Genomic DNA, 12587 nt, shown 5'->3' on the forward strand with positions numbered 1-12587 from the left:
ATTTGCATAACTATAGTAAAACGATTCTGTGTTCGTGTAAATTTGCAGTTGTCAGTCATTCTGGGAGCCCTAAGTGTCCTCCTGAATGAAGGCACATTTCCATTCAAACCTGGGTTCACAGACAGACACTGTGGCACAGCAGAGCGGCGATCTGGGCGCCTCACGGTTCAGAGACATGAGCTGAGTCATTACGACTGTTTAGTGAAGATCTGCTCATAACAGCGCCTCATCGTCGGGCCACTGGAGAGTTCAGCTTTCCATCAGTCAGTGTAATTATAGTCTCTGCTGTCTGCTCACGTCTCCCTTCAAAACACTGCAGCAAAACCTTTACTAGAAATGTTATGACTTTTAAATGGTTTTTTGATGGTGGAAGGATTATGTAATTTATCGGTTTTTTTATAACAAGTTTTTGTGCTTGGATTAATGGATTTCCTGGTTGTATAAATAGGTGTATTTTGTAAAATTGCAATGGAAACATTTTTTGCGCATCATATGAGTCATGTGATCAACAGCTAGATGTTACTACTGCCGAAAACGATGAAGAAGACAACAAGAACCAGGATGAAGGGGTTTTTTCTTCTGTAGAGAAATAACTATCTGTCACTGCCATCATTTTTTAATAACTTACTGTGTGAACAGGTCTGTTCAGATGTAATTTTTATTTATTTTCTTATATAATGGAAAATCACAAGTGCGAAATTGTGTTTTTTCTACATTAGCAGAATATTGACAAAGTTTTGAGAACATTTGTAATGGAAACGCAGCAACAGAAATGATATTTTAAATGGAAACAGTGATTTGTATTACCAGGTCGGGTCCCAACATGATGTGAAAGAAAGTGCCAGGCAGGCTGTGAGTTTGCAAATTTTCACTCATTCACGCCTCTAGCACTTGGTTTTAAAAATGAGTCATGGATTTAGAGGCAAATAAGAGGTCACAGTTTCTACCCAGACACAGTTTGCGGTGACGCTTAGTAAGGAGGTTTTTCCAGTGGGAAGGTCAGGGGTTCAGTGCTCAACAGCTTAATTTGTCCTAGAGCAAGGCATTGTACCTACAATTACTTAGAAATGAGTTCAAAATGTTTAGTGGGAGGAAAAAAACCTAGACTGATTTAAGAAGACGCTAAAGGTTAATAAAAGCTGTGATTTGGCAAGTTTCTGTTTCTTTGAATTTAAAATGTCTTCTAATTTGTAGGAGCAGAGGGAAGTTTTTGTTGTTGTTGTTTTACCTGAATGAAATGCGCTCAGCTCTGGTGGGCGGTAAAAGTCACCGAGGTGCAGGAGTTTACTCCCGAGTGGAGCTGTTGTCATTATGTGGCGACATGAGAGCAGGAGGTGAGTCTGAAGACACACGAGGTGAGAAAAGGAGGCAGTAAAGTATGAAATTAAGTTCCCCTGGAGCTGTGGGCAGCAATGCAGTGGAAATGTAGATTCGTCTTGTTTTAGCCTGTTAGAGTGTGAAGGGTCTGTGGATGTCTGGCTTGTTTTCCATTTCTCCTGGCTGTGACTGTGCGGTCGGTATTATTTTACTATACGAGTCTCTGTGGGAGTTTCTGTCAGCATACAAAGTGTCTCAGAGGCAGCTAAATCAGTGGTGATGTCGACACAGAGGAACTAAAAGCAACCTCTCTTCTGAATCTATTTTTTCACTGACGTTTACCATTAAATTTAAAGTATCTATTTAAAGTTTTATTTCCTTTAATTGTTCTTTCTGAACTGTTTGAAACTGTTCAATAGTACAATTTAAACACTGACAAAATAAGAAGTCAAAGTAAATATTTTAGTGACCCCTCTAGTGACATTAAAAGGATAAATTGTTAAAACTTTCAATCTATGAAGGTGGTTTCTACAATTCAGTTTCTGTTATTAAAATGAAACATAAGTGCAGAAACCATAAAAAAAATACTAACCCAGGGAAAACATCTTCATTGTTTTTCAGATTTTTTTACTTTTACATTTGCAGGTTTGCTGCTGCTCCTCAGTCTGCAGCATCTCATCTGATCCACCTCGCTATAGGCTGCAGAGAATGATCTATCAGCCGCTGAGGATAGAAAACATGATCAGAAAGCACAAAACAAAGTTCAAATGTCTCTTCAAACTTGAATTCCTCATCCAACATTCATTCCAGCAGTTCAACTGCAAAGCAAAACTCATATCCAAAAGCATACAGAACGATTTAAAAGAATACTTCATGGAAAGTTTGGTGCAAGAAGAGTTCTGCCCAGATCCTGAGTAGTTATGCTGTTAAGTTCTCTGTACAGGAAAAAAAAGTAGCTGGAAGCCTCATTCATCAGGAATGAGACAACTTTTAATATTTAATTGCATAAATTGACTTAATTTGGGAGATAAATATGTTTTTAATGAGATTTAAGGTACAAAATCTGGGAGATGATGATCTAGTCTAAAATATGTACTGAAATAATGCAGAGCGCTTTCTGAAAGCTAATCTAAACCTCTGTGGGTGGAAACATTTCATCAGGGAATAAAAGCAGCAGAATAAACATATCCCATCATACCTCAGTCTGGATTTGAATGAGTTACCACAAACAGCTGTTGTTTCAATCTATCTTTAATTTACAAAAGCAGTGCTGATCACATTTTCCATTAATATGAACTCGTCTCATTACACAGAGAAAATAGTTTGGACTGAAATCCACAGTGTGTTCTGCATCAAAAATGAACCCACCATTCATTCCTCATCCCAGATCTGGATGACGTTTCTTCAGATCAGGGATCTGTACTTCCTGGAAGATCAGTTTGTTTGTGGATCCACCCAGTCCCAAACGTGGACGGACCCGTCTGAAGCCGCAGAGAGAAGTGTCCTCGGCCGCTCGGGATGCCAGACATGGGTGGTGATGAAGATGGGGGCGGAGCCATCGCCGTGTTGCGAGGAAACCGAATGACCGGCGTGTTGGAAGAGCGGTGAGGCGTCCTGTGGCTCCGCCCTCCATCCGGCGGTGTCGTAAATCTGAACAAGTCCACTGAGACCTGGAGAGGAGAGTGAGAACCTCAGATCAGACCCAATCTGGCTCTGCTTCAATCAAATATTCTGGAGGCTTAGTGTGATTTAAGGGAGGAGGGACATCAAACAGATTCAATTAAACCTTTTCATGATTGTTCGGCAAATGCATCGTGATATTTTTCCCTCTAAATTTTATTTTTTGCCATGACAGTCTTCCAAAAAGTTAAATTTACTGCACATAAGATTCTTAAAATATAGTTGATATTTAAGGTGCAAATAAAATTTTCAAGCACCTTCTTGAAAAAACACCGTTATTAAAGACAAAATCATGAGTTGTCAAAATGCAAAAGAAGAATTCCTTATTGGTCATTCAAGTTAATATGAACTGAATACATAGAATACATCACAATGGTTTTTGATATATTTTTGCTTGCATGCAGGTTCACCTTTCAAAAGACATGGAACAGAAATTAAATTAAAGGGTCAAAAATCCGCTGAGTTGGAATGATGAGTCAGAAAAGAAGGTAGTCCACAAAACATTAAGATGACTGGTAAGACTTGTGGAAAAGTTGGGATGACTGGAAAAAAATGATGAATGATTGCATTAATAATATGATTGCAACTTCCTGGAGGGACTGAGAAGTTAAAGGAAACAGATTCAAGGAGGCTCAAAAACCAGTAAAATGTCAGAGTGAGCTGAAAAACCAAAACTCATCCATCCTGATAATAGAAAAAATTGCTTGATGATGATGACAAATAATTGTTTAACTTTCTCTCTCCTATAGTAAATTTGACTTTTTATGTCACAGTGACATTAGACATGCTTCTAGATTAAACAGTCACCTGCAGCTGAAGGTTTTTTCAACCAATTTCAGTGAAAAAAATGATCCATTTCAGGTTATTGAACCTGCTTTTTACTGGAAGAGATGCATTAAAGTAACAAACAGGTTAAAAAAAAAATGGTTACTCGACATTAGATTAAAATTTAAATCCTACGTTTTTGTTGGAAAGTATTGCCCCCTCTTAGGAACCTGGGAAACTTAAAAAACTATCTGATCAAAGAATACATAAAAAATAAAAATTTATGGCCAAAATTAGCATAAATTTACCGTATTTTTATTCAGAACTTTCTGATTCAGCTGGTAAATAATAGTTTTTACAGTGTGTATATTAACCAACCCGACACTGAGAAGCAGCCGTCCAACGCTGGAGCCCACGCCACCGTGACATCCTCTGGTTTCCTTGGTGACGTCTGGAAGTCCAGCTGAGCTCGACACACGGCTCTCCCCATATTCCTGAGGTCTGAAACGACGGCCTGACCCGAGGAGGACAGCCTGATGAACCTAAACTGCAGCGCTGCAGAGGCGTCTGTCCACCAGAGGGCGCATTCCCCCGGAGGAGCTGAAGCCTGAGGAGGAGCGGACGTCCGAGTGTCTGCGAGGTAAACGGTGCCGCCACAGCAGCTGGCGAGAAACGCCGTCTCACTCACAAACTTTAAGGAGCTTAGAGGTTCTGTCGAGTCGACCTCTGTTGGAAGATCAGAACATCAAACCCTGAAACTGACTTTACTTTCAGCTGGAAGTGGAGGTTCAGTGGTCTACCGAGTCCATAGAGAGTCTGTCCTGTGCTGAGCTGGGTCAGCTGGACGCTGCTGCTCTGTGCTCCATGAAGGACTTGAGGCGACGAGGAGAGTCGAGCTGCGATCCTGCTGCCAGTCTGAGAAACTCTCGTCCCCGAGAGACTTCCTGTCTTCCTGATCACATCTGGCGCAGGAAGTCAACAAACAGTACAGATTATTATTATTATATAGCTGGATATGAATTGGACCTGCCTCTCTTGGTTCTGATTATGTTATATTGACTGCTTTAAGGTGTTTTCACATCTTATAGTCCAGTAGTCTTGGTTTGACTGGGAACTGAAAAGATGCTGTTCTCTTTCACACTGCACTATCCCACCAATCAAACCTTCCCAGCAGCTCCTTCACCTCCTCGCCTGTGGGGGCGCTGCACCAAGAACTACTGAAGGGAATGATCCTAAAACCTCTGAAGAAGACAGAGGTTTTTGCGTCATTTTACATTTTTGAAAGCAAAAATGTAAACAATGATGGAGTGGTGTCAGATTTAGAGAAAAAGCTTTAATTCTGACTGCATGTTTTATGAATATTTTCCAATATGAAAGTCATTCTCATTGTCATGCTTTCAGGGCTGTAAATGATGTAAGTAATATTTTACATTAAAATTCTGTGTATCCTATGATTGGAATAAGATCCATAATCCTGCTGGGGATTTATTCCCAAAGGTTTCATTTTCAACTTAAAAAGCAGCGCTCTCTTAACTGATAATCTGTAATACTGTGAGCAATTAAACTGCTTTATCTGTCGACATCCTGGTACTGAAACTTCTAATAGTGAAGTTAGATTGTTTTTAAGTCATGTTGTGTCAATGAGGCATTTTAGAAAAATAAAACTCACCAGTGTCGTCTGAGCCGAGGTCCCACAACTGCAGGTCGGAGCTCAGCCCGTCATTGGTCACCGCACACCTGAAAGAACGACAGTCTTCTAAATCATGTGATTATGATCTATAAAAAAACTAGATGGCAAAGAGATTACCTTAAAATAAATCAGTTAACCACATGATCAGTTAAAACAAGCTGGTTAAGTTCCATCTGCATGATTGTTTTTCTTGTGACTCTCTTTCTACCAAAAGTCTTCAATCTGGTGCTTTTGTCTCAAGTTGTTCCTTTTTTGAAGGACAATTTTGTTTAAAGAGGCTGCATTATTGTTGCAGATGAAGACATCGCTATTAAAATCCAAGTTTCACTCTTTGAACTGAATTGCTAAAATAAACCTTTGACTGATATTCTAATTTATAGAAATGTGTCTAAATCTATATAAAAAAAAGTAAGCTAAAAACACTTCAAATGTAAAAATAAAATTATAAAAGTGTATTTATCCCACCTTTGTAATATTTGTTATTTTATATTGTGCATTAAGCTGCTTAAATAAGAATTAATGGCTTGTCCTATTGTTTGACAGAAAGCCTTTGTACTCAGTTTAAATCTCTGTTTCTGTTTTAATTAGATTTCTATTTAATTACGACTTTCTTCCATAGAATTAATCAATTTATATTTTCCTGAAAGAAAATCCCAGAAGCTTTGAAGCCGTCACACATCACAGAACTAAAACATCAGCAGGAATAAGAGAGAAGTTTCAGCTCAGCATCTTTATGACGATGAAAGAGTCAGAACCGACCTGGTTCCTGGAATGTGTGTGAGGCAGCAAACCGGGGCTTCTGAGAAACCACCATGCACAACTTTGAAATCCCTCTCTGCACAGAGACCCTGAACACATCAGACCAAGAGGACGTTTACCGATATCTGAAAAACTGCCTATAAAAATTAAACAAAGACAATTCATGCATTCTTTTTTTTTACCTTTTTTTCATCGGCTAAAAGTTTCAGCGGCAAGCAGAGCTCCAAGATTTCATTTTTACCCGAGCTGTATCCAGCAACACACAAACGGCTAAAAACACAAAAGAGAATCTAATATGTGATTTACAGAAGTATTCACACCATTAAAAAGTATAAATATATATATACCTATATATATTTTTATTTTATTTTTTATTTTTTTTTACTTTAGTTATAAACTTGATGTTTTTTGGGGGATTTTTTATAAACCAACAAAATATGTGAAGTGATATGTATATGTAACTTTGCTTGGACATTGTTTACAAATACAAATCTGAAAAATGACATGCATATCCTTTTCATTTCACCTCATAGTATTTGTATGTCATGTTTCACCAACAGGATTTCATAAAAAGCTAACTTCTTCCACGATGTGCCTCTTTTTATGTTCAGTAGTGAATATTTTTGCCACATTATTTAAATCCACTCACTCTTCCAGACGTCCACTCGATGATCTGAGTGGGATGTTCAAGCTGGTACACATGAAGATCCTTATACCTGCAGGAACCAGAACAGACTAGAACAAAACAGGAAACCCAGCAGGACATTTGGTCACATGACAAGAATGTTTCTGGTCTGCTGTTTTCAATGCACAACTTTGTAAATATAATTTGAAGTGATTCTACTCCAGAGCAGCTTTTATTTCATCTGGGTGTGCTATTTTAATAGAGATTGGTATTTATCACATCAATTTTTATTGATTGTGACACATTTTCAAGCATCAGTATTTATTGTTGTTTCCACAAATTTCAACTATGTAAAAATAAAAAAAACTATTACGGAATATCAGAAATTTGATTGACTCCACCATTCATTCCAGAAGACCACCAATAAATATCAGTAAATGTAAAATATATGATTAAATGTAGTCACTATGTGCATTATATAAATCACACTTTAAGTGGTGTTCTGAAGACAATTTCAAATGGAAATGTTTTCCAAGAACAATATTTGTGTTTGTGGGCTATGAATGTGGTGCATTCACCGTTTCATTTTATATTGTTTTCCGGTGCATTAAGACACAAATAAAAGCTTACTAATGTACAATGTGGTTGTATAAGAAAACAACTATCTGGTTATAACTGTGCGAGGTGAAGCAGCTAAAGTTAAAATTGCAGACTCGTCGATGCGCGTTGTTTTAAGATAAGCAAGCCGAATTTTAAATATGTGTCTAATTGATACCTGGAGCAAGTTGGTAACATTTTTAAACCACCTGAAGTTGCAGGTGCGTAAATCTTAAATGTTTTAAGGGGATTTAGAAGAAGACATTCCATTCCTGACAGCTAACACAGACAGAAACCGACCGTTTGATAAAGAATAAAAGTTTTCTCACGATTTTAAAGACTCAATGAACCAGTCATCTAAAATATCATCAATCTCCACAGCTTCCGTCTCTCCCATCTTCTCTCTTTAAAGGCGCTTCATTGCTGCTTCTCCACCAGTTTCCGCTCAGTTTCCGTAACTTTTTATTCATTCAGTGGCCGCAGCGCATTACCGCCACCTGCTGGTGTGGAGTTGTCACCGATTCAGAGCGTGTTTGGAACCACAAAAGGTTTAAAAACAAATAAATAAATAAAAAATCATCAAATGTTTACATACAGGGAAGGAATACATTTGCTTCAATGAGACATTAAATTAAAAAAAAAAGTTATCCCAGCAAATTTACAACCATAAGACTCTTATTTAATATAAAACATTTCATTCTTTAGGAAATTCTATGTATATATTAAATTATATCACCTGACGGCAAAAAAATGCTTTAGGTGGCATTATTTTTTATTACCTTTAAATAAACACAAATAACTTATTTCTTGAGCACTCCTGGGGAAAGTTATTAGTGGATAACTTTCACTAATAATAGGTTTAATTTATTACAAGGAATGAATCTTGGTTCAAAAACAAAACATTTCTTCATCCAGTGGAAAATATGGAATCATAAACAACAACATTTATCTCAAAACAAATATATACTGTGCTGTATGAGCTAATACCTGGTTAGCAATTTTTGAATCAAGTCCCAATAGGTACAACTAATTGTAATACCTGTATGAGTCTGTAATTACTATGCTGGATGAATTTGTTGCTGACTTGGTTTAATACCTCCACACATGTCTCTTAAGTTTCATTTGGAGCCTGGCTTGTTTGTCTCACTGATCCAAATTGCAGCACTGCCTACTGCTGTAAGTATAAAGGATTGTTCCTGAGACAAAGCAAGAACAGCTACATAAAGCTGTTTCATCAGTTCATGTGTCTTCATGAAAATTCTGGAATTTTTTTCTTTTTCTAAAAAAGAAACAAGACCTTCTGATTTTAAAATTTCTAATATGGTCAAAAATAAGAGAAAATTCTAATTCATATTCAAAAATACTTTATTAATCCAAAGGGAAATTACAGAACAAACATGAGGACAAGGGGCTTCTACTTGGTGTACAAAGCACAATTAGCTGATACTTAATTTCTGTTTAGTAAGTTTAATGAGAAAAGAGCAATCACAGATTCTATAAATGCCATTAAAGACCATTAATTAGTCAGTGTGATTCAGATAAGCTCAGGAAGAAACTATAGAATTGAAAAGCTCCAGCAGCTGCAGACATGGAGAGATAAGCTTCAGTTTTTTACAATAAAGCAGGAAAAAAGTCAAGATAAAGCACATTATTCAGCGTCTATATTTGATTTGAGGCTGGTATATATTAACTTATAGCTGTTTTGCTTGGAATAGTAAAAAATGAGTTCAGCTTTGGCTGAGTTTCTGTCATTTGTATTAATTCTTATGGGCTTTTTAAGGAATGTAAATATAGGGATTAAAAACTTTATGAATTGTTAATGTGAATTTGTAGTGCAACTGTGCTTTTAATAAAATCAAGAAACTAAGGATTCAAGCATTTACTTACCTTAGGTAACAGGATTATTAGATAAGGTTTCAGCTATCCTCCTTTTAGTGCAGAAATTTCAGATTTGATTACATAATAATCCACCTGTTGACAGGAAGAAAAGCTTTTATGATGCTTTGGCAACAATGCTACCCGTGATTTCACTGCAGTGCTTGTTTTCTCCTGGACAGACTGGTGACTGCATGCTGCCCACGCCATGCAGCGCTCCATCACTGCAGCTGTTGTTTTCCTTCCTCTCCCCCTTCTCTTCAACAGCCTCATCACTCTGTTCTTCCTGCTGTCTGACAGGCGAGAGTCTGAGTCACTTTCGGTAAGTTGGAAACAAAGAATCCAACTTGGGGTCTGGATTACGATAAAAATCCTCCATGAATGCATGCAGGTGCATCAACAAATATTTGTAAATATTTTAATGATTATGGCTTAGAGATAAAAATAACCTAAAAAAATCAGAATATAAAATAAGATCATTAAAAATGACATTGTTCAATGTTTGGTTATGGCTCCTTTCAAATAAATTTCTGTATCAATGCGGCATAGCATGGAGGAGATCAGCCTGTGCTTTTGCTGAAGTTCAGGACGCCCAGGAGATTGTTTTTCCTCCTCTTCCTTCTGACAACACACCAGTCTTTGTGGGGTCAAAGGTCAGGACCGTTCACCAGCCAATCAACCACATTTGATGTTTTGAGTTAATGATATGATAAAGATGTGACACCATCTTTTTCTCACAATATTTTAATTTACTGAGATGCTGAATTCTGAGTTTTCTTAACCTGAAAGCATTAATCATCAAATTTACATGAAATAAGTGCTGAAATATTTAACGTCTCTCTAGTAAGTGAGTCTCACGTTCCAAAGTTTAGACCACTTTATCAGGCAGCCTTGGGTGAGATGGGCTGGTCGCTGAAAAAGTATTTGCTTTTTATTTGAACGAACATGGACTGTGATACTTTAGTAATAATTTATTTGGCTACCTGTGTCTCTTGGAAGCAGCATCCTGCTAGATATGAAGCAAAACAGAAATAAGCATGCTCAATAAATGCAAAATATGACCTTTCTGACTGGATAAGAGTGAATTTAAATTAAATCAGACTAGTCATCACATCAGAGACCCGTTCAAATCTGTGTTGAAAACATTCAGTATATTCACAGAAGATGTAACACACGAGTTGACATAAAAAACTAGTCTTAACTTCTACTTTCTTTTGAGAAAACTAATTTAACACAACATCTTGCGTCATATGAGCTGCTGGGTTTTTAACATCACTGAGATCTGACAGACTTTCTTCCACTGCTGTAGTCACAGCAGGAAAGCTTTTACCCTCCTGAGTTAGAAGAATTTCAACTGTCCATGAGATGAGCCAGTTAGCAACAACAAACTTCCCCTGTAACCCAAAAAGAAACAGAATCTTTAATCAGAGTCATTGTTTTCATCATTTTATTGTTTTAGATTTATTTATGAAGATTTTAGATTCTTCTCTCAAAGCTATTCTACTGTTAGTTGTTATGGTTTCAGGCAAGACGCTGAAACAATGTTTACTCGTTGATGCCTGGGCATCTCTGGGAGATTTACTCAGAAATAACACCCCAAATGAATCCCATATATCTCAGGAACTGCAAGGTCTATTTGAATGGTTCTGGTATCAAAATAAAAGTAACACCCTATACAATACTTTGGAGAGCTAAAATCAACACGGAGTGCCACCGTCAAAAGTGGAAAAAATATATATTTAGTGATGTGGATTTCTCTTTGAGAGAACATTTAGCAATCCACAGTACACTTTAAGACTAAGAAATTGACTAAATGTTTGACGGATAAAAAAACAAACAAAAAAAAAAACACTTTATTTACTTCCAAATAGAAATATTGGTTTAATAAAAATCAACAAATGGACTTTGTGCTTCTTCTTGGTTTGAACAACCATCACATTTTTACAAATAGCAATTTGTGTTCTGATTCTAAAGTTCAGGCAGCTTCTCTCAGCATCATATGCCTGTTAATGAAACGTGATGAATTGGCCTGTGCAAGTGTGCAACCTCGGCCAGACTGATGAATACTAATGCTGGGAAATAGGTCATCTAATGAAATGATGCACATCAACAAGCTGATGGAATGAGCACTCACTCGCAACAGGTGGGAGGCAAAGGATGTGGCTTTTCTGTCTGTTTGTCCTCCTTGTTGACACTTAGGAACGATAATTAACCAGCTGGAAGGCACAAAGTTTGTCTGAACACACTTAGCAATAAAATAGATTTTGCGCTCCTTTCATTGACAAATGTTTGGATGTGATGGAGTACTGATGTGCATAAGGTCAGCTCTAAATTATGTATGATCTGTTTACGAAAGTAACCAACACATACGTCTGTCCTGACATTTCCTCTGCAGAGTCACGGAAACATAAACTAAATGTTCCAGTCCGATGTTCAGCATAGCTCTTTTAATTCTAAGGTTTTTTCAGTCTAATGGAAGCTGAGCTTAGCAACATTTGTTATTTTTTAATCCATAAGATTAAAGTTTTTCAGTTTTGGGTGGTGTAAAAATATTTTCTCAGCTTGTCTAAATTCTTTGGTTCTCATTTGAGCTTATCTCAAGCTGGATTAAGTTTGTTTTACATCCTCAGAGTCTAGAATTCTGTCCACAGACTTCTTTGCAAACTCAAAATCTCCATTACTCTAACTATAGACAACATTTATTGTCAAAATGTAATCACACTGAGGTGTGATTTGACTTTAAATTATGGAATTTCATCAGACCGTTCTCAGTTTTAACAGCAGGCCTTCGAGTCTGTCATGTGATGATATAAAAAGCATAAACTTTTATGAAATGATTATAATCATTTACAGGATGATTAACTCTTTCTTTGGGTGCTGTACTCTTTCTAAATTATGATTAAATATTGATCCCTTAAAAACATCAGATCACTGATGAAATACACTAACAAATCAGTCATGATGTTTTATGTGAAAATGAATGTCTTCATATTTAATTATCAAGCATTACTACAATTAATGAAGGATTGCTGAAGGGATGGAAACTTGAGAAGGTGCTTATAAGCAGAAATAAACAGAAAACACTATTAATTTTTTTGAAAAAATGTTTTACTTTGATTTAAAAATTCATCTGCATATTGACTTATTTGAAGATTGTTTGGTCTCAACCTCCTTTTTATTGTTTCCATGGTTGCACATTTAATATTCTGGCTCCCTCTCACTACAGAGATAACACTGTTTTAAATTATGGGACAGAAACTGCACTGAGCATGCCAGTGA

At 36.8% G+C, this 12587-nt stretch overlaps 1 protein-coding gene across 1 annotated transcript; it reads right to left on the bottom strand.

Moving 5' to 3' along the window:
• Nucleotides 1-2552: 2552 nt before the first annotated feature.
• LOC129358076 (WD repeat-containing protein 73-like) lies at nt 2553-7885 on the bottom strand. The gene is made up of 8 exons (XM_055026910.1): nt 7763-7885; nt 6861-6927; nt 6394-6501; nt 6212-6300; nt 5432-5499; nt 4563-4724; nt 4141-4488; nt 2553-2987 (listed from the first exon to the last, which is right to left on the bottom strand). The coding sequence occupies exons 1-8, from the start codon at nt 7828-7830 to the stop codon at nt 2752-2754; spliced, it is 1146 nt and encodes a 381-aa protein (XP_054882885.1). The 5' UTR covers nt 7831-7885; the 3' UTR covers nt 2553-2751.
• Nucleotides 7886-12587: the final 4702 nt, after the last annotated feature.

The sequence above is a fragment of the Poeciliopsis prolifica genome, unplaced genomic scaffold (assembly GCF_027474105.1).
Source record: "Poeciliopsis prolifica strain line A6 unplaced genomic scaffold, Auburn_PproV2 SCAFFOLD396, whole genome shotgun sequence".
In the NCBI taxonomy this organism is placed as follows: domain Eukaryota; kingdom Metazoa; phylum Chordata; class Actinopteri; order Cyprinodontiformes; family Poeciliidae; genus Poeciliopsis; species Poeciliopsis prolifica.

Bases quoted from the DNA above. Each gene is read 5' to 3' on its own strand.
- LOC129358076 (XM_055026910.1), bottom strand. From the start codon at position 7,830: ATGGGAGAGACGGAAGCTGTGGAGATTGATGATATTTTAGATGACTGG. The intron at 6,928-7,762 runs GTGAGAAAACTT...TGGTTCCTGCAG, and splicing joins TTCATTGAGTCTTTAAAATC to GTATAAGGATCTTCATGTGT. The intron at 4,725-5,431 runs GTGAGTTTTATT...TTCCTGCGCCAG, and splicing joins CCTCGGCTCAGACGACACTG to ATGTGATCAGGAAGACAGGA.